This window comes from Drosophila biarmipes, chromosome X, assembly GCF_025231255.1.
Source record: "Drosophila biarmipes strain raj3 chromosome X, RU_DBia_V1.1, whole genome shotgun sequence".
NCBI lineage: Eukaryota > Metazoa > Arthropoda > Insecta > Diptera > Drosophilidae > Drosophila > Drosophila biarmipes.
The window spans coordinates 7,111,339-7,137,935 of record NC_066611.1 but is presented as its reverse complement, the minus strand read 5'-3'; the positions used below and the strand labels follow the sequence as shown (position 1 = coordinate 7,137,935).

General features: G+C 45.2%; 3 protein-coding genes across 12 annotated transcripts; 1 reads left to right on the top strand and 2 right to left on the bottom strand.

The window, feature by feature from the left end:
* Window positions 1–266: 266 nt before the first annotated feature.
* On the bottom strand, window positions 267–6,541 carry LOC108036477 (folylpolyglutamate synthase, mitochondrial). The gene is made up of 5 exons (XM_017112661.3): window positions 6,363–6,541; window positions 5,594–6,002; window positions 4,523–4,699; window positions 2,404–3,242; window positions 267–1,366 (listed from the first exon to the last, which is right to left on the bottom strand). The coding sequence occupies exons 2-5, from the start codon at window positions 5,873–5,875 to the stop codon at window positions 961–963; spliced, it is 1,704 nt and encodes a 567-aa protein (XP_016968150.1). The 5' UTR covers window positions 5,876–6,002; window positions 6,363–6,541; the 3' UTR covers window positions 267–960.
* Window positions 6,542–7,449: 908 nt separating this feature from the next.
* Window positions 7,450–9,313, top strand: LOC108027707 (box C/D snoRNA protein 1). Its single transcript, XM_017099292.3, has 3 exons — window positions 7,450–7,558; window positions 7,615–8,396; window positions 8,940–9,313. Exons 1-3 carry the CDS (start codon window positions 7,530–7,532, stop codon window positions 9,140–9,142), a joined length of 1,014 nt encoding a protein of 337 aa, XP_016954781.1. The 5' UTR covers window positions 7,450–7,529; the 3' UTR covers window positions 9,143–9,313.
* Window positions 9,311–26,299, bottom strand: LOC108033826 (protein transport protein Sec16A). Of its 10 annotated transcripts, none has more exons than XM_044093713.2 (13): window positions 26,110–26,299; window positions 21,000–24,167; window positions 18,998–19,291; window positions 17,180–17,636; window positions 16,385–17,118; window positions 16,060–16,324; window positions 15,850–15,999; window positions 15,252–15,782; window positions 14,463–14,849; window positions 12,679–12,863; window positions 12,093–12,610; window positions 10,808–11,092; window positions 9,311–10,746 (listed from the first exon to the last, which is right to left on the bottom strand). In XM_044093713.2, exons 2-12 carry the CDS (start codon window positions 24,158–24,160, stop codon window positions 10,941–10,943), a joined length of 6,834 nt encoding a protein of 2,277 aa, XP_043949648.1. In that variant the 5' UTR covers window positions 24,161–24,167; window positions 26,110–26,299; the 3' UTR covers window positions 9,311–10,746; window positions 10,808–10,940. The 10 variants fall into 10 exon arrangements, with proteins under 10 accessions (XP_043949648.1, XP_043949649.1, XP_043949650.1 ...); XM_044093714.2 differs by having other exon boundaries at window positions 9,311–10,743; XM_044093715.2 differs by having other exon boundaries at window positions 15,252–15,779.
* Window positions 26,300–26,597: the final 298 nt, after the last annotated feature.

Here is a 26,597-nt window from a genome sequence, read left to right as displayed (position 1 = left end):
TTGGTCCAGTACGATGCCGCCTCTCAGTCGCGAGAGTTGCGAGCTCCGAAGCGCATCAAAGTGGCAGATTAAAAGATTGAGGAACAACAAAAAAGCTGTCATTAGCGAAAGAACATCTCGAAGTTCCGTCGGCAAGTTGGCAACTCTGGCTAAGGGAAAGTACTTGGAAATTTTAAATCTTAAAGGCCTGTGATCACTTTTTATAAACTTAAAAATAAAAAAAGCTTAACTGTTTCAGTAATATTGAAAAACGCGTAAAAAAACCATTGAATTTACTAATTTCAAATTTAATTTCCTTTCAATTATAAGAAATCTAACATTTTGAATTCATTATATGCATGTTAGAAACATTTTATTTACGTTTTACAACAATCGTAGTACTCGTCTATAAGAAATCTCGCATGCAAGACTCTGTTATTAAAGTTTGTTGCCTAACCAAATGGTAAATAATTATTTCACTGGCTGAAAACCATTACAAAATGTAACTTATGATTTTTTAAGTTTCCTTGCTTGCTTTCTAATGGAAGAGAATGTGTGCTTAAATCTTAGTTGTTTTTTATATTTCTCTGCTTAAACTTTTTGTCTTTATATGTAAATATGTAGGTTTCAAACTGTATAATGTTATATTTTATGTTTCCATAACATTTTAAAGTCTGGATCTCAAGACCATAGAACTTAACTAAAACAAAATCGTATTCTATACAATTGACCTTTGTTTCACTGTGGATTCCAGGACTGTAGGACCAATGCTTCCTATTAAGAAGTAGGAATATTTATAGGATTTTAAAGTCCAAATACGTGATTTGAAATTGGTTAACTCTGGATTGGACTGGTCTTAGCAACAACTAAATCTAACCTAAGATTTTTAGGAATTGGAAGTATAGTAACTAGGTTTAGGGTTTAGGAATAAAATAACTTCCTATGCAATAATTGGTTTCCGTTTCCCTAGGAATGTAGGGCTCAGTTCTGGGACTCTTCGATCAGGTCCAGGGCACTTATCGCTGCGCCCAGCAGGTGAATGGAACCGGTGACGAGGACCTCGAGTTGTCCGCCGTTGTCCGTTTGGGGGAATCTTCGCCGGATGGCGGCGAAGGCCTCGGTCAGGGTGTCGTACACCTGGCCCTTATCCGGCTGCCCCTGCCGCGCGCAGAGCTGGCTCCACTCGCCGGCAATGGTCCGCGCCCGCTTCAGCTGCATCTCGGCACTGAAGCGAACCATCACCTGGCTGGGCGCATTCGGCGTGGAGGTGGCCAGGTTGGGCACAAAGCAGACCAGGTCGAAGGCACAGGTGCGACTCAGTAGCTCCAGCAGGGGGGCGACGCCCGACTCCCCGGTGCGGTTGAAGATCAGGATCTTGGGGTTGACACTGAAAGAAAGGGGAGTTAGCTAATGTTATTCTAAAACAATAATTCTGAATGAGTAGGAACGAAAAGTGTAGCCTTAATAAAACCAGCTTTATCGCTTACAAAACAGTTTAAATAATTTTGACTTTTTAATCATATTTTCCCATTTATTTTTTAAACTTTCTTTTCCCGCCTCTACATTTCATTTCTTAAGCAATAACTCTATAATCTATTTTTTTGAAAATATTTAAAAAAAAATTCTATACAAAAGTGTAAATTATTTTAAACCAAAATATACGAGTGCATGAACATGAAAAAAAAATTAAGAAAAAATATCTTATATAGAGTACTTATCACGTCCTAGCCACTGTAAATTTTTTTAAAACATAGTGTTTACAATTTGCTTTATAAAATCAGTTATTATTTCAAAAATAATTCAATTTATATCTTAATTACCTACTCACTCAAAAACCATTTGGTTAAATTATTTAAAAATTGTTTTTTACTATAAAAAAAATGGTAGAATTATTCTAGATTCTAGTTAAATAACATTTTTGATAATTATCCCACCCATAAATCATAGTTAGTAAACTCTTTTTATGGTAAAAATTTATAAAATTGTTCAAATTATAAATTAACACAGATACATCATTGATTGATAATAATCACATTTTTTTTTTAGAAAATAAAAAATATAAATTATCAAATTACCTATTCCAAAAGTTAATTAAGCCTACAGATTTGATCATTATTGTTGCATACTTTTATGTATAATTTATACAAAAATGCAACATTTTTTAGCATTAAATGATCTATTTACTATAGCAGTAATAAAATGCATATTTTTAGTAAATTTAACTTTGGTATTAGTAGTTTAAAAATTAAATAATGAACAATGAAAACTATTTTAAATGGTAAAGTAGTATTTTTAATGGTTACATAACTACAAATCATACATTTTAACCTGACCAACAAAATGTCTTCGTGGGTATGATATACCCTGTACCCCGTTCCAACCCAGGTTCCTGTGGGGATCCTAGGACCCCCTGACCTTACTCACCTGCCTCGCACGCTCTTCTCGAACCAGTCCGTGCACACGGCCATGCTCTCCAGGGTGTGGGCTCCGTCCAGATGGAGCCGCATGCCCTGCCAGTCGACCAGCTGGCAGCGACCTGGCCAGTGGGTGCTGACCAGTCCGCGCAGCAGCTGGGCATCCATCCGCACCTCGTTGGGCCTGTGCTCCCGCTGCGGCGGGTTCCCCTTGTGCGCCAGCCAATCTTCGGCCAGCTGAATGGCCAGCGAGCCATTCAGACGGATCATATCACTGAAGTTGTCCCAAAGCCGAGCATAGGCCTCGGACCGGAAGTAGTGCTCGGTGGGCGGGACTTCGTAGAGCGTGGCCGCCTTCTCCTGCGCCCGCTGGCGAATCACCGCCAGGCACTCCGGCTGGCTTACATGCGTGAAGACGTGCGCTCCCGGCTTGATGATGCCCGCCTTCTGCCAGGCGATTTCCGGCAGCGTGTGGCCCAGCAGCTCCGTGTGCTCCAGTCCCAGCGAGGTGAGGCCCACGGTGCGCACATTTCCCACGATATTCGTGCAGTCGTGCTCCCCCCCGATGCCCACCTCCAGGACGACCACATCCACGCCCTCCGCCACGAAGACATGGAAGCCCAGTATGGTCAGGAACTTGAAGTAGGCGGGCATGTCGTGGTCGTGCTCGCGCAGCTCCCACAGGCGATTGTACACCGTCCAGAAGTGCTCCGTGAACTTGTGCTTGGCCAGCAGCTGGCCATCGATGCGGATGCGCTCGTTGGTGGACAGGATGTGCGGCGAACTGAAGAATCCCGTGCGGTAGCCTTGATGACGCAGCAGGGATTCGGTCAGGGCGCAGGTGGAGCCCTAGGGGGAGATGCGAAAGTGTCAGTAAGTAAGGAAATATTGGAAACTTGTCCCTAACTATTATTCTAAATACATTCTTTGTATCTTAACAGAAACTTTCTTATAAGCATATTAGTATTAGCATGGCATACTTTAAAAAGCATAAAATAAATTGACTAAGTAATAAAATTAATAGAAATTTCAATAAATTTAGCACTGAAAAATATGGGAAACTACTAACCAACTATTATAGGAAATACTTTTTACATACTTTGGTATATTTATATTATTATATATAATTATATTTTATATTATATATTTTTTTAATAAATATGAAACAAAAAAAATTAAAAATAAAATATACACAAAAAATGAATGAATTAAATTATAAAAAAACTAAAAAAAAACCTACTTTAATTCATGGACCAAATTGAATTTCCATAAAATACCTCATAGATTTTCTGCATAAAAAAACTAAAATCCGCCAAACTTCCATTAAAAATTCAAGTGCAAAATTATCAGAATTATAATCCACTCGGAAATCGTTTATATCTGATTATGCTAGTTATCTATGGACGTGTCCTATGAACAGTACACCATGAGGGGCAAATAAAAGCCACAGAACTCAAAGCTCAATCATGGGTAAATGGAAGTGGAAACAAAAAGTTTGGAAAGTAAACAAGAGTTTGGTAATTGGACAAATGAATACTCTTTAAATAGTATAATTACCTAAGCAGTATAATAATTTATGCCAAAATTTGCACAGCAACATCGATACAATAGACAGAGTGACTCTTGTAAGACCATTTCTTGTGAAATAAGTTCCATCAGTAAGTAGATAATGAGTTTAATCACAGTTTTTTCTATGTGTATTTATATTATGTGATGTTCTATGAACCTAAAATGATCTTAGAGCCTGATACTATCCCTATTTCTTTATAAAAACGTAGCTTGATTTTCAAAATTTGGACCCATGTTCCTTTAATATCATTTTTATAATCAATAAAGGGTATCAAAAACCCAAACAGATCCATCAATGTGTTTCAAATTGGAAGCTAAACAAATCTTATCAGCAAGTGAGCGATTAGCGGGCTCGAAAGAGAGCCAGAGAGCGAGTTATCTGATTGGAACAGAGCGCGGTGAGCGAGAGAGTGCTGGGCCCAAGCTGAAGTGGATTGGTCTAATTAGAAACCAGCTGATGTGGGATGACAAGCGGAGTTTGAGGCATGAAGAAAAACTCAGCATTTAGGATAAATAATAGGTAGCACAACCCGAAACAGGTTACAAATCGAGAGACTGACCTTGCCCTTGGTACCGGCTACATGGATGAAGGACAGCCGCTCCACGGTCTCCAGCGGCAGACCGCTCCGCTCGAGGTACTTGATGGTGTCCGCCTTGGTGTCCACGCGAGCGTTGCTCATCGAGTTCCTTATGGCAGCGTCGTTGGACTGCAGGCAGTTCAACTGCACGATGGCCTCCTGAAAACGGCAAAAAATAGTGCATTTTTATTATATTTTATTACATAACATTTCACTTTAACACTCTGTGGAAGCGAAACCTTCTAAGATAGCACATTCTGTTCTTCAGATGAAACCTTTGTTATTGCAATTACAGCTTGTATACCAAATTTCATATCAATCAGGCAAAAGTTTCTAACTAGACCCATTTATGTGAGGGTTTTCATAAAAAATGTGTCATTTAAATTCAAGAACTTTTGATGTTGATATTTCACTTTAATACTTTAATATTCTGTGGAAGTGAAACTTTTAAAGATAGAACATTCTGTTCTTAAGATGAAACTTTTGTTATTGCATTTCCTGCCTGTATACCAAATTTCATCAATTATCAATGAGGCAAAAGAGTTCTTAACTAGATTCAATTATGTGAGGGTTTTCAGAAACAATGTTCAAACAATAAATTTAAGATTGAAAACTTCTTAACATTATTTTGGAACACTGAAAGTTTACCATTATTAATATTAAATATATAAAAAATATACAAATAATAGGTTAAAATACAAAAATTTGATAAATATATTGAAAAATTTTAAACAGTATTATAGAACATTGAAAGTTTACCATTATTAATATTTAAATTATTCAAAATATACAAATTATATGTGAAAATATAATAATTAGACAAATATGATATTATAATGGTGTTTATAAAACTGATATAAATTATAATGGTAAGAAAAGAGGGATTTTTAGACATATATGTCATTATAATGGTGTTTATAAAACTGATAACAATTATAATGGTAGGAAAAGAGGGATTTTCCTCGCTTTTAAAGAAGCTACCCTATGCTAAAGATTTATTTTGTAGCTATTAAATATTAATAATGGTAAAGCAATCCCAATCATTGGACCTACCTCAAAGGCGGCGTTCTCGGCCTTGTTTTTGCTGCTGCTGCTGGAGCCATTGCTGGCACTGTGGTTTCCGTTGATACCCTGTAAGCGGGGATTGAAGACGAGCTCGGCGAGGCTGCAACCCGAGCCCGCTGCCGCCTGGGGGTCCATGCGTGGAACGCTCACCGTACTGAGCGTGGGCGCCGTACTGTAGGAGCTCACTGTGCCCGCACGGAGGGCGCTGGCTGTGCGCGAAAGGTCAACGGCTAGCGATCGGACTAAGAGGCCCAGCTGGCGAGCAGCCATATTTATAGAGCCGGAGCCGGAGCGGGAGCCGGAGCCGTAGCCGTACACCTCCGCCGATCGGCGATCCGCTCACCGGCGACGTCTCTCTTTTTCTCAGTTCCAGGTGCTGCGCCAGTGTCTAGGGTATCTGGTGACACAGAATAACAAAAAAAACCGGTGAGTAAATAACACCAATTAGGGCATAAAACATGCCTAACTTCGGGGCCATGGAAGTGCGAGATATGTTGGAAAGAACGCGTGTGCGTGGCTTGTAAATTCTATACAATTGATAAGGTGGCTGCCTTTATCAGCACAAGGGATGGGTAAATAAATCCTAGTTAATGGGCACGTGTATTCAAATATTGCGCCGGATAAAGGATAACGATTGCGATAACAAGATAGCTGACACCGATAACAAGTGCCGCCAGTCTATCGCACACACACGCGTCTTCCAACACCCACGCACACCACCGCAGCACTGCAAATAAACATTGCGTGCTTTTGCTACCTGGAATTGCAATAAACAAACGGCGATTTCGTTGGTTTCCAGCTAACTGGAAGCCCTCACTGGCCGGCCAATCTGTTTACTCGGCTTCAGATAACCGCAACGCGCTTTCCCAACTGTGTTCTTCCACGCACAGTTTGTTTAGCAATGGAATCAACAACGTAATCGCAAAACCACAAAACGCGGCAACACAACAACACAAAATAACATGTGGACGGCGAACAGCTGATCGATCGACAGAGCTGGTTAGCCAGCTATTTTTGAGCCAAATCTGGCTATCTTTTCAAGTCTGTAAATTGAGTTCAGTTCATCTTCAATTAAAAAGAAACTATCCAGCAAATACATAGGTAGTTGATTTGCAACTTTATAAAGTTTATTTTTTATTTATTTATATAAAGCTAGCTTAAAGTTAAAACTTTAGGCTAACTAAGTTAAGAGCTCTAGCAGCCAAGATAAAGTTATTGTATGTCACTTCTTATCTCCTCACAATCTTGAAAGTTAAATAAAAGTAACAAAACATATTTATGTTTTATTTATTTTTATATCAGATACTAAAACATTAATATTTGTTACTGTAATGATTTACAAAATATATCAAGGTTTTATGTATTTATATCATGAATAAGGGAGGATTTGTATAAAGCGGACATATTTCTGTGATTTTTTTTTATAAGTATGATTATAATAACATTTCGTTGAATAAGAAAGTTCTTTTTCAACTTCAAAAACTTTCTTAAAGCCAATCTTTCTCAGGTTTAAACCTTTGTCTTTAACTTTTTTCCCTTTTTTTAATATTAACAAAAATGTTGTATTCCGTCTTTTTTTACTATACCGCAATGCAAATTAATTCTACTCAGCTATTAAAGTCCCACTTCTATGGTAATTTTTGTATACCTTTTTGTTTTTATATTTTTCCGAACTGCACATTTTACTAATGGAGAATTTTTTAAATAATTTTGAATCTATCGCATTTATTAAATTTTGTTAACTATTATTCAACAATTTAAGGCACTTTTTAAAGTAAAAGCGCAATTAAATAAATACATTTTCTTAACCTAACATCTAGCTATTTCTGAAAGATACTTTTTCTAGCCAAGCCAAGGCATCCAGCACAGTCGGTTGTAAACAATGGCAACACGCGGCTTCAGTTGCAATTTAAATTAACTTGCGATGGCAGCGGAGACCAGCACGAAGACCAGGTAACCTCCGACTCCTGACCTTCCAAACCATCATTATAAAGCCACAATGTCCGTAGCACCCTTCGCCTGGGCATGTGCGAGGTGTGCGCCGCCAAGGAGGCGCGCTACGCGTGCCCCAAGTGCGAGGTGAAGACCTGCAGCCTGCCCTGCGTCCAGATCCACAAGAAGGAGCTCGCCTGCGATGGCCAGCGGGACCGCACCAAGTTCGTGCCCCTCAGCGAGATGACGTCGCGCGAGTTCATGAGCGACTACTGCTTCCTGGAGGAGTGCACCCGCTACGCGGAGAATCGCAAGACCGATCGGTGCAAGCGATTCACCCACGACCAGCGCAATCTCCCGGTGGCCCAGCACCGGATGCGAACGGCGGCCAGGAAGCGCAACATCAATCTGCGCCTGCAGCTGGAGAACTTCAGCCGGCACAAGGAGAACACCACGTACCTGAACTGGAAGCTGGGCCGCTTCTACTGGCGCGTCGAGTGGCTCTTCGCCAACATTCCGCTCGAGGCGCAGCAGCCGCGGGCTGTGGCCCGCTTCGTGGACGATCGGTGCGACGAGGAGGTCATCCTGTCCGACCTGGTCCTCAAGTATGTGGATCTGCAGCAGGAAACGGCGAGGGATCACCGCAGACTGCTGGAAAACCACCAGACTGCCGGCATTGGCCAGCTGAGTTTCTGGCTGAGAGCCGAGGGCGTGCGCCGCAGCTCCACGAGATGCTACCGCCTGGAGGCGACCAAAACGCTGGGCGAGAACCTGGCCGGCAAGACCATCGTGGAGTTCCCCACCATCTTCGTTACCTACGAACCGAGGCCACCGGGCGGCCACGAAGCCATCGACAGCAGTAGGTTTTGCTTGGTCTTTAGTTATTATTAATTTATTTTTAATTTTGGGAATTTATTGGGACTTTTAGGTCCCACCTTTGAGCCGTGAAGTTACCTCTTTAACTGACAAGATTTTTAAAAATATTTTAAACCTAAATATTCCATAACATTTTAGGAATCGAAGACTTTTTGATTATAAAGTAGAGAAGGTCTTTTCGATTTCCGTTTTTTATGTATATAAATTATTTATTGTTTTTATTTAACATAAAAATGTTTAAAGGTTCGAAATCATTTTTATTTGTTCAATCGCATTTATAGTTTAGTTTTTCAATAGAAATTCAGAAAAAAAATCATATTGTTTCTAAATTTCGAGTGTTTTTTTTATATCAAACTTAGCTTAACTTAGTGTTGGTTTTATAAGTGTTAAGTCTGGCTTTATTTTTGCATTATTCTCATAAAATTATTTAGCAAATCAAAAACCTATTTAAATTTTAATAATTTACTTTAAATTTAAAAAAAATCGTATTCTATAAATATTACTTATTTGTTTCTAACATTTTTAGGTGATGAACTGGAGGAGGAGGAGCCGCCTTTAACCAAAGCCAAACCAGAGCCACCGAGCAATGCAACTCCCATTCAAGAGGATGCAGATGAGCCACATGATGTCTACCACGATCTGGCTGCAGCCTTTGCTGGCGAAGATGTCAGTGAGCCTGAGGACGACGAGGAATTCGAGGCACTTTACAGAGAACACGCGGAGCTGTAGAAACAAAGCCAGAGCCTGGAGGCTTGCCAAGAGTTCAACAGAGCACAGGATCCCAGGGCTTAGGGCAGCGTTCCACTGCTCAGCATTCATAAAAAGGAATCCAGTAACCTGAAAGGCCACCCTGGCCACCTTAACCACTGATAATTTAGTAAATAAAACAAGTAGCTCTTATATTTTTACATAAATGTTGTATTTTCTCGTACGCATTTGATTTAATTTGTATTTTAGGCTAATTTAAACATAAAGAATTCATACCACACTTCGTTCGACCTAGTTCCGTCACTGTCAACATCCTCATATTATACCCATCAATCAATCGTGATCATCATAATATTATGTATGTATAAAGAAGTGGGAAAAATCAAATTACAGAGCCTTGCGGGGGGGTTAATCGTAATTTGTGTACACTTTTGAGTACAGGGTTCGTGGCCAATGCACAGCAGTTTACCCTGCTCGGAGGATTTCTACTTTAATTTCGATATACCAATTAGCTTTTCGATTTGTACATAATACATATGTGTGCCAGTATATGCCTATATAATTTCATTACTTCACTTGCTTTCACTCCTCTTCCATTCCTTGCCTACTTCTTTTTCTTTTTTTGCCTGCACCAGTTATTATTTTTTCACATATTATTAAAATTAAGAATTAAAGCATAAACAAACAAGTTCTAACAAATAAACATTTTAAAAATGCATTTTAAAATTCAAACAAAAAGTACAAAAAAAACAGGAGAAAACCATTTAGATTGTTCTAAAGATACGTTTATAAATATATATATATATATAATTGGAATCATTTGCATATTTCACACCAATCGTTTTGGGGGGGGAGACACAGAGAGGGGGAGGGAGAGTACATCGAGAAAGGAATCGCCTATCAGCAATGCAATATCAGTGGTGTAGTCTATGGAAAACATACGCATAGATCGGTAGTACATTTAAATAGTATTCAGATGGGGGAAATACAGCGATGCACACATAATCGGGGTGAATTCCGAATCAATGTCCGAATGTCTGACCTCCTGCGCATACATGTTCGTACAGCTAAACAAAAAATAATCGTAAGAACTATGCAACATACAAAGAAAACATGTATATGAACAGAAATCGGGGGAGTAGAGGGTGGCGGATATAGAGGGGCCTCGGGGCCTCGGGGTCTCGGGGGCGTATAGTTTACATAGAGAAAATTTACATATATAATTCGCTAGTCGTACATAAATCGCTTTCTTCCTCGCCTCCTCGGTTAATCATTCACTAAACGTTAGGACACCGAGCGCACACTCACCCACACACACTCGCATGCTTAGATTAGACGTTTAATTTCGAGTTAGGTGAGTTAGTTCAAGAGGGCGACACACACAGAAAGATAGACGGTAGACGGTAGACGATAGACGATAGACGACAGACAGACAGACGACAGAGGTTCAACGACAAGTTCAGAGGCTGGGAGGGATCGTAGGACCAACGTTTCCCCTGCTGGAAAGTGGCCTCTTCTCGTGTGGATGCGTGTGTGTTTATTTTATGCATGACTGTGTGTGCGTGTGTGTGGTAGCGTTCGTTCAAAAAGGTTTTCCTTCTTTTTTACGTAGTTTCGAAGTGCTGCTGCAACGAAAGAGTAAGCCCATCAATCAGGCCTCATTCGCCTTCAGCTGTGTCAACTCACATCTGGTTGGCATTTGTGGGCAGCCCTTTCTTCCCGTCGTCCCGTCGTCCTCATCCTCGCCCTCCTCCTCCTCCATCCATGCACGCCTGTTGCTGCTCCTGATCCCGCTTCTGGCTGTCCCCACTGGGACCGCCTACTGCTGGTGGGCGGGCGCCGCTCCGGGCACAAAGAAACCGCCCTGGGGCACCGCCGCCGGCGCCATTATGGGGGCCAGCACGCTCTCCGGCGCCGCCGACATGGGCGCCCCCGAGGGATTGAACACGTCCACGTAGGAGTTCTTCAGCGCTGCAAAGGGCAAGGGTGAGAAAGGATCAGTAAGGAACCATAAATGATCAACAACCTAACGAAATTCTTAAAAAAAAAGGATTAGAAAGTAATTTTGTATAAAGGATCTCAAGAATTCGCGGGATTATTTTTTTTACTTTTGAAATTTAACCAAGTAATTTAGAAAATATGTAAGTCATAAAAAAAATTCTTTTCTTGTTAAATTAAATTTTCCTGTTGTAATTCGTATCTAGGAAAAACTGCAAAGTGATGTATGCCGTATGATGATTTGTTAAATCCGAGTCAAATATATATTTTTTAAATAAGTAGTCAACTTACTACGGTTTCTTTGCTTATTAAATATATATAAACCTACCTCAATGATTTTCTTTTAAAAAAATTCATCGAAAATATTTGTATTAAACCTTTTTTAAAACAATTTCTAAAATAAATCTCAAGAATTCGCGAGAAAAACTTTTTTTTTATTTAGAACTTTAAACCTAGTCTAATTTTTCAATATAAAAAATATCATTTACTTGTAAATTGTAATTTGTATAAACGAATTTGAAACCACCAAAAGAAAACCCAAATTTTCCAATCCAACAACCTGTTGAGCCTTTTAAGTCAAAGGCGTGCATTTGAAAGTGTTTTTACTACCTCATTTATGAAAAAAAGGAAAGCAAAATACTTATTTTTATTACACTACATTGGATTTTTTAAAAATGAATCTAACGAATTTTCGTGACATTTTTTGGAATTTTTAAAATTAATCTGAAGAATTCGCTGTGGTTTTTTGGTATTTTCGAAAATGAATCTGAAGAATTCGCGAGCTATTTTTTGGTAGGTTTGCAGGTTTTAAATCTAGATTAGTTTAATTATATTAAAAAACATTCCGTTTTTAAAATACTAATTCATATCTACATTTTGAAAGAGCAAAACCCTAAATAGATAAGTGACACGAATTAAAAATTGACCCAATTCCCTAGACCCATTTTTCCCTAAGAATGGACAGCCCACTTACTGCGGTTGCGTTGCATCTTGAACATGTTCGACTGCAGCTTGGGCTGGGGTCCGCCGGGCGTGGCCGCGGGATTGGGCGCCGCCGCGGCTGCCGCTGCCGGAGCAGGTGATGGGACAGGAAGTGGCGCCGGCGATGGAACCGTGGGCATCAGCTCGGGTGCAGCCGGCGCAGCCGTGTAGTCAATGGGACTGCCGTACATCTGAGGCTGCGGCTGCGGAGGCTGCTGATCCATCAAGGGTGTGGCCTGGTGGCCGCCAAGAGGATTGGCGCCCAAGCCCGCCGGAGCTGCTGGTGGTCCTCCTTGAGGCAGGCCCATGCCCAGTTCGCTCATCTTGGGCGGCGGCTTGAAGCTCTCCACCTCCTCGCCATTGCCCTCGGTGTTGGTCCAGCATTTGCGCTCCTTGTCCCACACGATGGTGGGATTCTTGTCGTCCGGCAGGATCATTTGGTTCTTCGGCTTCAGCGACAGCTTGTTCCAGAGGCCGCCGAACCAGCCCGAATTCTGATTTCCCGGTCCACTTTAAAAGGGGGGAAAAGACTAGTTTAACAACCTATCAATCACACATCATATCTCATAAAAGCTCACCCAAGATCCCCGCCAGAGTTGGCCGGCTTGCCCGTGGCCTGCTGCTTGCCGGAGGCCTCAGAGGCGGCGCCTCGCAGCGAGGGCTTCTGGCCAGGATGTGCCGCACCACCCGCACCACCGTCGTCCTCATCCCCATAGCTCTTGGACTTGGGCATGGAAATGGCCGGGCGCGCCTGCTGCTGCAGCTGTTCGTGGTTCGTGGTGCGAGATCGAAGTTGGAGTTAAGAAATGGCATTGGATTAGTCTACTGCGAGAAGCAATCGGTTTCAGGCATAAGTCATAGGTCATAGTGTTTAGGCTGGTTAGTAACAGAGAGTGGTTAAGTGGGTTAGTCAAATCGAATCGAACGAACAACGAATAAACATGGCAAATAAACTGGCGCAGTCAAAAAACTCTGGCTCACAATCAACTCGGTAGTACGTAGGGCTTAGTGTTTACAGAGATTGCTCAGGGGCCTTACAGACTAACTCTAGATTTTTAACCGCTAACAAGACAAGCTCCAGGTACACAGAGAGCACCCACAAAGAGGAGGGGAAAAGCAGCGTTGCCCCTGCTCCCCTTTGCTTTCATAAATACTGATCTTTGGGGACATTTGTTTGACTCCTTTTGTGAGTTCGTTTTTACAATTTCTTCTTAGTTCTAAGCGCCAGGCCAGCATTGGCTGGCGGAGCACTGCTCCGGTGGCCCCTGCGCGTGGGCGCATCGATGTCGAAGGTGCGCACTGCTGCTGCCGGCGATGGCAGCTGCTGGTGCTCCTTCTTGCTGTCCAGATAGCTCTCGAACCGACTCAGGCTGTGCTCCACCTCGGAGCACATCTTCTTGTAGTTTAGCGGTATGCCCGGATTGGCTATCAGCTCCTCCATGGACCACACATGCTGCGGCTGCGAGGCGGAGCCCGTGGCTGCCTCCACCGAAGCTGGAGTTCTCTCAGCCCTCCGTCCTCCTGCTCCTCCTCCTCCTCCCGCCTCCTTGCCTGGTATAATGCCATACTTGTTGAGCAGCTCATGGGTATAGTAGTCCGCGTCATCGTAGCTCTCATCGTCTTCGCCATAGGGGAACAGATCCTCGTCCGCGTACTCATCCTCCTCATCCTCGGCCTGCTCCTCGCCCTCGGCATCCTCATCGATCACATAGTCGTGGAGCATGTAGTTCCTATAGCGCTGCAGGTCACCGCGATCCGCATTGGCCTCCGGGTCATAGGTGCTGCCCTTCAGTTGGCTCTGCCCCTGGGCTGTGAGGGGCATGTCAATGGGATAGGTGCCGTTGAAGACAATGTGCGGCTTCCGCGAGAGGTGACCACTGGGTTTGGCCTGGGCCAAGGCCATCGAATGCCCCACCGCCGCAGCGGCCGCCGCCGCCGCCTCCTCCTCCTCGTCGTCGTCGTCTGCAAAGTCCAGTTCATGCTCGAATTCCTGCTCCGATTCGGCTATGGTCGAGGGCAGGTTAAAGTTAACCCGCTTGGTGCTCGACGATCCGCGGGCAGCTAGGGACGACGACGTGGTCGTCGAGGTGGTGGGCGCTGTGGGCGCTGTGGGCGTGGCTGTAACCGTGGCCGTCTTGGCGGCAACGAAACGCGTGGGCGTTGTAAGCGTTTTGGGCGTGGCTAAGTAGGGGCTATTTTGGCTGTTAGGCTTTCTACAACTTAGTGCTTGGTTAGGAAGAGCAGCGACAGTGGTTGCTGTTGCGACTGCTGTTGCTGCTGCTGTTGCTTTGCTGCTGCTGCGATTGCTGCTGCTGTTGCTGGTAGCTTGATGTCGTTTATTTGTGTTGGAATAGCTACTTACATCATTCAAATTGAATGCCTTTGCCGCCGATGTTGCTGCTGTCGTCGCTCCTGCTGCTGCTGCTGCTGCATGTGTTGCTGGTGTTATCTGGGCAATGGCTGCTGCCGCCGCCGCTATGCTCGCTGTTCGCGACGCCTCTTGCCTTTTGCGCAATGCCGTGCTGCTCTTTTCCTGCTTCAAGGCGTTCGACTTGAAGCGATTGTTGCCCATGGCAGCGCCATTGCTGCGCGTATGCTGCTCCTGCTGCAGCTTGACGCGTTGCAACTGCTGCTGCTGTGCCTGCTGCAGTAGCTGCTGCTCATGCTGCGACTCCTGCTCCTCCTGCTCCTCCTCCTCCTCCTGCTCCTCCTCCCGATGATCCTTTAAGGCAGCTTGACTCTCATTCGGCTGCATTTCCAGTTGAATAGAAGCGTGTTTTTATATTTTTGTTTTCGGTGTGGTTTGTGTGTGTGTGCAATGTGATAGAAACTTGTTAGCAATTTGGCGAGTCCTACTTGCTTGGCTATAACACAAGTTCAAGACAGATCAAAAACTTAAGGCGTAAACACGGAAACCATAAAGTACAAAACTAAAACGTAATAATAGACAAGTACGGCTTATACACATAGATCAACTTAAGATAAATGATAAAGATAAAGAAGCAAACAGGGAACAACCCTCTGTAAACCAAACTTATAGTAAGGATAAGACTATTTTTAAGGAAACTTAGAAAAAGGCATCTCTCAGCTAAGAAATGTCTTAAATGGCCATACAGAGGGTTTCCTCGGTAAAACCGGTTCCTGCACCTACCTCATCGCCATACGGCGGCTGCTGTGTGCCCGACCAGTAGTCATAGCCATAGCCTGGCTGAGCAGCAGCTGCATCTGCCGCTTGACCCGGTTGATAGGCCTCCGTGGCAGGTTCTGCTTGACCATAGCCGCCGGTCGGCGGCTGCTGTTCGTACTGATGGTGGCCCGCATTCGGATCGTATGGGTGCTGAACTGCATTGGGATCGTACTGCATCTGTGCCGGGTCATAGTAGGGCTGCTGGCCCTGGCCATAGGCATCCGTCTCGCCCGTCGCCTGGGCTGCTGCTGGTGGCTCATAGTATGGCTGTGCCGGCTGTTGGTGCGCTTCCGGCAGCCCTGGCTGCACTGGCTGCTGTTCCACTGGCGCAGGCACTGGCTGCTGCAGCGTGTTCTCCAGATTGCCACCATCGTATTGCATGTTCAGCTCCCGGAACTGCTTGTTCACCTCGGCGAACTGCTGGTCTATGTCGTTCTGCTGCTGCTGGATCTGCTTCTCCTGCTGCAGCTGATGCAGCTGCTCTGGCTGCTGCTGCTGTTGGGAATACACATTGCATTTAGTGGCTTTTCTATAGTAGATAGTTTTCCTATAGTTGACCCACCACATCGGCTAGGGATCGCAGCTGGCGCAACCAGGCCTTCTCCTCGGGAGCAGCGCTATCCTTGCTGGTGGCATTTGGGGGACTGGCAAAGGACACACGGTTGATCAGGATGGGATCGTGGTAGCGTAGGCGTTCGGCCAACCCGCAGACCTGCAAAAGTAATAGAAGAGTTAGCAATATTCTTTATAAAACTACAAACAAGAAGCCTACCCTTTGGATGAAATCGCTGTCGTAGCTCTCCGGCTTCAGTTCAATGTGCCGGGCGATTTGCTCCAAGTAATTGGTGCAGCGGAAGTGCTGGCCGTAATCGAGAATCCTGGTGGCCAGCAGGAACTTGTAGTGCTGGAAGTGGGCAATGCTGAACTTGGGATCGAACAGCGAGCGCGCGTACTCGTAGATCTCGGTCATGATGATGGCCTCGTTGCTGGCGAACTCATTGAAGTGCTTGTAGTGCGAGGAGCCCAAGAGGATGAGCCTGTAGTTCAAAAACGAGGGTAAGTAGGGAAGCCGAAAGTAAATAGAAAGCTCAACCCACCTGGGCACATTGGCTGTCAGGGTGGTCAGCTCTGTGGCCGAGCTGTCGTAGCGGCCGAACTCCTCCTGGGCCACCAGATAGCAGAAGTGCGCTGCATAGATGTCGCCGCGCTGGAAGAGCGTGTCGCCCAGCGCTACCACCGAGCTGCGATCGTACTCCGGCTGGCGGCTCTTGTTGGTCACCAGAATGGAGAGATGCGATCGCCAGTCGCCCCACTGCTCGTCCCTCAGCTGGCTGACGCATGCCGGCGTCTGGCAGCTCTTCATTTGGTAGAGCGTCTGCAGCGGATCGTTGGCCTTGATGGCGCGATTAAGGAACTTCTGGGCCACGTCTGTCAGGGCATAGCGATCCTCGTAGAGGGCCAGGAAGAAGGCATGCGTCCACAGGCCATTGTCGGTGGCCCATTGCAGGGCCTCCTCCACATTTCCGCGCAGCACATAGCTGCGGAACTTGTCCGTGGCCGCCTGCTCCGATAGGGGCGTCGCTGTAGCTCCCACTTCCACGCCATTGGCTGCGCCACCTGCTGCTCCCACGGCAGGTGCTTCCTCTGGCGTGACAGCTGCTGTCGCGGATGCGTTCTCCGTATCCGATTCTACTGCCTTGTCGGAGGCTGGAGCAGCCTCTGGCTCAGCCTCCACTTCTGGCTCGTTCTCCGCCTCGTATTCGCTGGGATCGTAGGGATACTCCTGCTGGTTCTCCAGCAACAGGTCGCCCACATCCGTGTCGGCAATGTACTGCATGGATAGAAGGCAATGATTAGATCTATGAAAATTAGGACACCTAATCCAAACTCACCCCATTCTGGCGCAGCAGCAGTATGAGCAGGTGCCACATGAGGGCATGTGAGGCCCGGTACTTGACCACGCTGCCCTGCGGCTTCTTCTGCGTGGCATACAGCGCCGTGCAGCCCTTGGTGGGCCCCAGGCGGATCTGCTCCTTGCAGAAACTGATGATCTTGTCCTTGTGCAGCTTGCGGCCCTGCAGGGGACCCGGATACATGCGCAGCAGGCTGCTCGTGCCGTCGCGGATGCGCGGTGGTGCCACCTCCACGTCGTTGCGCAGACGTCCGCGTCCCGCGTACTTGGGCTTCACCTTCAGCAGCAGACTCATCGCGTACGAGGCCACCAAGTGCGGCCGGTTGAACTGCAGGGGCGTGCGTCTGCGCGGCGGACGAGCCACCGCGGTGGTGGTCACCGTTCCAGCGGTTCCAGCCACGCCTCCATAGGTCGAGGGTGCCGCCTCGGCAGCAGCTCTGCGGTGGATCACAAAAGCATGGGAGTTAGTACAGTGGTAGAGAAAAATAAGCTTTCAAAGAAAGAAATAACCAAAAGATCATGCAAAATCGAAAGGGGGAGTTGGGGATTCCGAGAGATCAGGTTTGGGGGATAAGGTATAGGGGCTTATAGTGGAATGGGGGAGAAAGAACCCATCAGCGAAGTACATTTCAACAGTTCCCACTGCATGCCACTTGGGGAAATGATGCCACAGGCCCTTTGAAATCCCAAGCAGTTTTACCATAACTATGAAGAATATTATAATACCTAGTTTACCCAAAAAAGGCTATTAAAATTATTTATAAATCCCCTGCCCTTCCAAAATTTTGGTAAAATAGTAATTATCATTTTAGAGGGTTGACCTTTGTTTTAAATAATTCTTTAACTGCACTTTTTAAATTGAAAAAACTTTTTAATATTTAAATTTTGTTTACCATAGAGATTACTATTATTTATAGGATTGTTTCATTCTTGCTTCAAAAAATAAGCCATTCTCTTGATTATTAAGGTAGGCTTACACAATATTAATAAAATTTAGTATTTAGTGATACCAGAATGGTATAATAATACTAATAATTCAGAGATCACACACAAAATGATCAATAATACCAAGTGGATCATAATAGAATTACAAAAGCGAGTTCCCTGAACCCAACCATCAAAAAAGTGAGACAGAGACAGCAGTCGAGAGATCATCTGTTCTAGACAGAGACAAAGCGATGAAACGATTTTCCAAAGCAGCAGGAGAGTGCGTGCGACAGAGATGGACAGAGTGGGTGAGGAGGACAGGTGGTTTGGTGGATTTCAATTTTGCCTAGATGACAGCGCAAAGCTTCGCAGGAGAGTAAGAGAAAGCGAGAGTGGGTTTAGTTTTTTTTTTGGGACAGCAGAATTAATTTCAGTTTAGTTTGATTTAAAAAAAAATTTGTTGTTCGTATACCCTTGCAGAATTTTGTATATAGTGTGACCTTTACACCATTTTGGAATATTTTAGGTACTTTTTAAAGTGATACTAGATACTAAATATAATAGAACTCAATATTTATATTAGATCATTGAAGGATAAGCAAAGCGTTTTTGGAATAAGCTATCATTTATAACCGGAATTGGAACACATTTATAATAAAACTCATTATTTTTCCAATTCATTAATCAAGATAGATCGTTTTTCAGGATGAAATTACCAACTCGTTAAGGAACTTGCTTAAAAAAAGCACTAAGGTGCATTTCTGGTATAACTGCAAGGATATACAAGATCTTTGGCTTGCCAAAGTGTGGATCCTTTGCCATGTTGGTTGTCTTAACACTCTTTTTTTTCTTTGTTTTTTTTTTTGACCACCTGATATCGAGACCGCACTCGGAACCAGCGTAATACGGTCCGGATCGGGAAGTGCGTCCATCGCCGTTCAGATTGCTCAACGAGCGGGCACTGGAGAGCGGATACGGATGGTATTGGTTATAGATGGAGCCTCCGCGCGATCCATACAAACTGGCACTATCCTCCGTAATGCTAAAACTCGCGTTAGGATCCTCCCTCGGATGCTGATGCTGCTGTTGCTGTTGCTGGTAGATCAGCTCTTTGTATTGGTGGCGATGGAATTCATTGGCTTGGGTTATGTATGCGTGTGTATACCTGTATGTTGTACAATGGAAAGGTGGGAAGTTGGGCAGATCGCACATTGTTGTTGATGTTGTTGTTCGTTTTTTGTTGTGCATTGGGTTGTTTTTTTTTTGTTGTTGTTGTTGGTTAGAGACGAAAACAGTTTGGCGGTTATTTACGAATTTGCATTAGTTGTAATGTTTTTGTTTGGGTTTCTTTGTGTGTTTTTTGTTCGCTTAATTAGTAAAACACGTAGTACACAACGATCGTCAGAGGGGGAACAAATCGGAAGTGGAACATGATATAAGGCCGGGATGGTGGGAATCCAATTGGAATGGGTACGAGTAACATGTAAATGGGCACAACGCAAGGGAAAGAGAAAGCTGCGAGAGAGGCCTCGATTCTAATCACTAACTACGAAAAATGAGCAATTTTAGTTTAGTTGATAAGATTAAAAGCCCAAGTCCAACCTCAACATTTTAGGGGGCGGGGTAGGGGCTTAGAAAGGGAAAGGGGCGGAGGTGGGAGGTGGGTTGGTCCCATTATTATGTTAAACAAACTATTGTTAGTCATTAGTTTTTAGTTAGCCAACAGCGAACTAAGGCAAACGAGTGAGAGAAAACCAACAGCTACTCCAAGTTCAAAGGGTTAGGAGCGGGTAAAAGGTTCAGGCTAGAGGTTAGGATTAAACTAAGGGAACGGTGGCAAGAGAACACGATTTCGGGTCAGCCGAAACTTTGGAATCCAAAGCTTGCAGAGATTCTGGGGATGGCTTTTCATTGTACTCCACGACCTTAGGCAAGATAGTGCCTTTAGCGGTTGCAAAATAAGATGCTATCTAATTTATTTAATCTCTTTTTAACGTCAGAATTTTATGGATCATTAAGGGGAGATTTAACACGCCCAAGTTACGAGTATAATTACGTAACACTAATGAATATATATGCATAAGAAAGCCGTAAAATTACTAAATACTATACTAAACCTCCTTTATAAAACTAACAATTTTATAATTTCTTAATATTTAAGACTTCAAATTTTTTTTTGACAACTAAAAAGTTGTTTTTTGAAAATGATTTGTTTTAGGATAGATTTTGCTGTGAAATTCTGAGTCAAACCCATTTTTTTAAATACCAATACTAAATACTAGAAACAAAACACTAAATAAACCTTCTTTATAACACTAACAATTTTAGAAATTCTCAATATATAGGAATTTAAAACTGTTTTTCACAAGTAAAGGATAGATTCTGAGTCAAGCCCCATAAACTTGAAATATACCAAGAATATATTTTCCCACTTCTTAAAATACCTACTTTCCAACCATAATTTTGGAAAGGCTCAGTATTTAAGATTTTCAAACTTTTTTTACGGCTAAAAATTTGTATATATCAGATTACTTTGGAAAAGATTTGGCTGTAAAATTCAAAGTCAAACCTCATTTATCTCTTAAATAGACCCCTACAATTGTTTTGGAAAGGTTCAGTATTTAAGATTCCTAAACTGTTTTTAACAACTTAAAATGATTATTTTTATAATATTTTTTTATTAAGATCGATTTTTTTATGAATTTCTGAGTTAATACCCATAAACCTGATCTTTACCATGAATATGCGATCTAACCTCCTAAAAGAAACCCCTTAAAAATCTCTGCAAGTTTCTGGGGATGCTCTAACAGTTCAATAAATCTTTAAATAAAAAACAAAATACATAATAAACTATATAGTACTTGGTGACTTACCTCTCTCGCTCCCTGAGCATGGCGGCCTCGCTGCTCCCGCTGACACTGGCTCCGCTGGTGGCGGCCACCAGCTGGGCGGCACTCACCGGAACTGCGCCGGGCACCAATCCAGGTATCGCCGCGGCACCAGGAACTCCCGACTTCGAGGCAGCCGCCGACACAGCGGCCGTCATCGAGTTGATCATCTGGCCGTAGAACTTGGCGTACATGTCGGCGTAGGCGTGTGGATTGCGCGACATTTGCTCGTACATGCCGTACGGATCATAGGCACCGGCTGGCACGCCGTACTGGTCGTAGTTGCGGCGCTTGCCCGAGCCGGAGCCACCGGCTCCGCCGCCAGCGCTGGTATTGCCGCCGTTGATGCGCTCCTTCTCCAGATCGCTGTTGCGCGAACTCTTGCGGCGGTACTCCTCGTAGCCACCGTCCCAGTTCCGCAGATCCTGGTGACGTCGCCGACCCTCCTCCTGGCGGCCACCACGTCCCTGATTCTCGTAGCCCCTCCGTGAGCCGGAGGAGCGCGATTTGTCGGCCGACGATTGCCCTTTGGCGGAGCGTCTGGAGTACTGGCGATCGCGTTCGCGTTCCCGTTCGTAGTCGTCAAACTCCTCCTCGGCGGCGCTGCGTCGCTGGCGACCGGCTTTGCTGCTCCGGCCACCACTGCCGCCGGCTCCTCCGGTGCTGCCATCGAGCTCGCCCTCGCCCAGATGATTGATCTCCGGATTGTCCGACTCGCCGTCGTAGGTGCTGTTGTTGAAGCGACGCGAGTGCTCGTAGGAACGCTCCTGATCCTCGCCGCCACTGTGGTACTTGTTGGACCGCCGGCGCCAGGTGCGCTCACGCTCCCTATCCCGTTCCCGCTCGCGCTCCACCTTCGGTTCCTGGTGGCGGCGGGAGCGCGTGGAGTCGTGATTGCGCCTGTGCTGCGTTTCCCTCAGGGATTTGGTCTCGTGGTGGCCAGTACCGCGGACCGAGTCCTCCGTTTCGCCGTCGTAGATGTAGTGACCATGGCTGCGTCCACGACCCTGCCGCTCGTCCATCAGCTCCCTGCGCTCACGCTCGCGATCCCGCTCCCTCTCGCTCTGCAGGAACTCATCCGACTCGTCCTCGGTCTCCAAATCCAGCGAGGTATTGGTCCGGCGTCCCACCGCCGCACGCTTCTTCTCCTGCTGGCTGGGATGGGGCTGGTGTTGCTGCTGCTGCTGCTGCTGCTGCAACAGTGGTTGCTGCTGATGCGGTTGCTGGGCATTGAGTGGCGCCACTGCCTGCGGCGGATTGTTGTGATGCAGCTGTTCCGGCTCGTCGGGCAGAATGTTGTGATGTACTGATGTCGGGGTAGGTTCGGCCAGAGCTGGTGGTGGGATGGCCTCGCGATCCTCCAGATTCTCGCCATCCAGCACCACTTCCCGCTGTTCTCTCAGGGATGGAGCATTGGTCTCGACGCCCGTGACCACGCGACGTGGAGGCGTCTGTATGTTGCGCACTTGCTGTTCCCCATCGGAGGTGTCCTCGCCATCGGCCTGACGCTCCTGCATGTGCAGGGCGGCCACCTGGGCGACATTGAGCGGCGGCTGCTCCGTGGCTCCAGTGACCAGGCGTTGCTGCTGCGAGTCCAACTCGGGTTGACCCAAGACCAGACGGGACAGGCCTGGAGGTGGTAGCAAACCAGCATCCTGATCCGCTTCTCCCTCGCCCAGCTGCTCGGACAGGTGACTCGTCTGCAAGTACTGGGCACGCTCGTCGTTCGGAGCGGACAACACCTCCTGGTTGTCGGGCTCCACGGGCTGGACAGGCTGTAGCAGTGGTGGTGGTGCATAGTACGATGCGGTTGGCGCAGGAATGGGAGCGGGCACACCTAGTGGTGCTCCAATTGAAGCCTCAACAGGTGGTGCCGCCGATAAATTGAAACCATCTCCTTGAGCTTCGGCTGGCAAACCGTACAGCTGCTCAGCGGGTGGTGCTATTGGCGCTATTGCGGCTACTGGGGCTACTGGTGCCGCGGGCGCAACTGCAGCAGGTGCTGGTGGCGAAGGAGCCCCTCCCGCCGCATTGGCCATTATGTTAACTCGCTTGTTGAGGCCCGTGGAGCGTTTGAAGGGATTGCCAGCAGTGGGCGGCAGGGCAGCCGGTGGTGCTATGCCAGCAGCGTCCGTTGGTGGTGCTCCCAGTGGAACCAACGAGGCTGGTGGTGCTCCCACGCCGGCAAGCGGTGCTGATGGCGCTCCCAAGCCGGCAAGTGGTGCTGGAGGAGCTCCCACGCCGGCAAGAGGTGCTGGAGGTGCATATAGAGATGAACCCACACCAGATGGTGGTGGGGCAAACGAAGCCAGTGATGTTGGTGGTGGTGCCACAGCCGCTGGCTGGTTCTGGAAAGCCTGGGGAGGCACAATGGCATCCAATTCGGGTTCCTGGCCCAGCTCTGGCGGCGATTGCGGCTGCTGGTGTTGCAACAAAGGCGTTGATTGCTGGTGCAATGGCTGTTGCTGTTGCTGCTGCTGCTGCTGATCCGCTGGAGGCGGCAGCTCCACATTGTTGTTGGCATTGTTGCCGGTTGCAAAGGCCTGCCAGCTGCCCGGCGAGGACTGCACATTGAAGGAATCCTCCAGCAGTTGTCCCGATGGCTCCAGCAAGGCCTCGTTGCTGTTGCTAATGCTATTGTTATTGTTGCTATTGTCGTTCCAATCGCCCCAATCACCCCAGCCATCGCTGCGGCCGCCACCGCCTCCTCCCCCGCCGCCGCTATTATTGTTGTCAAACGAGTCCAGAGCGGGTTCCGCTGGAGCCGGCACTTGTGGCTGCTGGTGAGTGGGGTAATACAGTTGCTGCTGGATAGTGTGAGGCTGCTGCGTAGGCTGTGGCTGCTGCTGTGGCTGCTGCTGTTGCTGCGGTGGCAGCTGCTGCTGCTGCGGTGGCAGAGGATGTGGCTGCTGCTGTCCCGCAAAGTAGTTATTGTAGTTCAGCGATTGCTGCTGCTGCTGGTGCTGGTGCTGCTGATCCTCTGGCCAGTAATTTGGCTGCTGTTGCTGGAACATTTGGCTGGCGTAGAGCTGCTGCTGCTGCTGGGCAGGATGAGGTGACTGCTGTTGCTGCTGGGGATTAGGATGTTGCTGCGGGGCCTGCTGCTGCTGATGCGGTGGCAGCCAGGGCGCATTGTTGTGCAACATTTTGGATCTGTAAAAAGAGAAGCGAAACACATATTAACACTTATTAAATGGGCAAAAGAACATTTCAAAAGAAACTTATACATAAGCCTACTAGTTAAATCTATTTTATATCATTTATTTTATATTTTAAATACTTCTTTCCCCATTAAAAATTACAGTTGGCACTCAAAAATAACCATAATTTAAAATCTTTTAAGGGAGGTTCTCAGATTTGTATGTCCTTTCTAAAGAACTTCAACTCACTGTGAAGATTAACCATAATAATCTTCAATTTATACCGCATTATTACACGATTTCCATATAATATTGCTTGGGCAGTGCAAAATCAATTCTGATTCTCTGTGTTCCAAGGAAATGTTATTTTTTGATAAGGAAATAGGCAATAACATTGTTTAAATGTATAATTTAAACTTCAAGTCATGTATTTAAATGTTTTTGAAGATCGCCACACCGGGAATTCCGACAGTTTTTAAGATAATTAACCCAAAATGGTGTTGTATAAAGTGTGGTCTTTTGAAAACCTTTAAATTTATAAGTTTTGATAGGGTAGTATGATAAAAAAACAAGGTTTGAACTCATAAACACACTTCAAGATCGTGCTTATAAATGTTTTTGAAGACCTATTGGTTTCCAAACCAGATATTTTGGTGGATTTTAGTATTATTTTTAGGATTATTAACCAAAAAAGGTGTTGTATGGGAAGATCTATAACATTAGCAAGAAGTTATTATCTACCTAAAAACGTTTATGGTCTTTTGAAAACCCTTAAAATTGTAAGTTTCGATAAGGAAGTATGGTAAAAGACATTGTTTCAACTCATGAACACATTATAACGTCATGCTTATACATGTTTTTAAAGACCTATTGATAAGTGATTAAACATCTTTTACATTTTTGAAGATATTTTTAAGATTATCACCCGAAAAAGGTGTTGTATGGGAAGTTTTAGATCTTCAACATTCCACAGAGGCTCGGAACCCTTACAGTTGGGACCTCTTGTATGATGTCCCCTGAGATATTTGAAAGGTTTCCAGGTGTCGAAAGGACTTTTCCGAGGGGTCGCAGGTGGTGGGTGGTGGATTTTGTGGGGCAGTTCAATGAACCAAACCAGTTTCGGTGGAAAATTACCCGTTTCAACTGGCCGCTCCTCGCCGCCAGCTGGACTTGGTGGCAAGCGATGGAAAATACGCAGCCGAATCCTAAACCATATGCAATAAAGTGTATATTATGGGGCCACAGTGAGGCGGAAAAGCAAAAGTTAAAAGTTTACGTGGACGTTTGCCATGCATTTCCCCTCTCGCTCCCACACTCCTCTGCTCTTCCTCTTCTACCACCTCTGCTTCGTTTTGTTACCACTGTTTCGCTCTCTTGCTGTTGGTGTTTTTGTTGTTCTCTTGACGCAGCAGGTTTTCGGCTGCACTTCGTATTGTGTTACCTTTATTCCTAAGCCACTGATGTTTCTGGCACTTGATTTACCATAAACTAGCCTTAAAATATATACCAATTTGCCAATGTTTGTTTTTTTTATTATATTTTGCCGTGCAAGTCAAAAGTGAAAACACTCTCTTGGGGGAAAAAAAATTGGAGCAGTGGTTGAGAGAGAGAGAGGGAGAGAGGCAGGGAGGGAGAGCTCTCTCGCTCTCGGCAAAAAAAGAAGCAAACGCAGGGTTGCAATCCGGTGTTCCCGTGCAAAACTTGACCACACAATTATTTTTACTGGCCATCATAAGGCGAAACAACACTTGGCAGTTGTCTTTGTCAATTTTGTTTTTCTTTTAAAAATAAAACACGTCCAAAATTACGAGAGTCAACACACACACACATGTGCGTCAGGCACACACTCTCAACACACACACACACACATGGGGAGAAAGAGAAAGAGAGGGGACAAGTGTCGATGTCCCTTTCCATTTTCTCTTCTAATTAGCTTACGCTGCCTGCTGACTTACACGAATCGCTTGTTTATTTACACGCACTTGGTACTGTTCTCTGGCAGTTGACGAAACAATACATTTACTTGTTTGCTGATTGCCAAAGCAGTCGTCCTGGTTTTTGAACAATTAACTAGGGAATTTTTTCGGTCCGAACACAGCAAAATCTCCCAAATGCCAACTCGACTTTCGTGGCGTTGCCAGACTATCGAGCGGACGGGTCGGCAAACAGGGTGGCCAGGCCGGGCGCGGCTGGGGATGTCATAAAATCGATATATTTTAAATTGTATAATTATTTTTTAGTTATAATTCCGGAAAATAGAGGGACAATGAAACGAAAACATTATACTAATTATTGCTTGGAGGAAATTCATAATTGTTTTAAAACCATATGAAAAATAATAAATAATTAATGTTCTTCTAAAATGCACTCAAAAAGACCAAAAATAAAAAATCAATATAATAAAATTTTTTTAATTTTTATAAAAGTTTAAGCCAAATTCTAA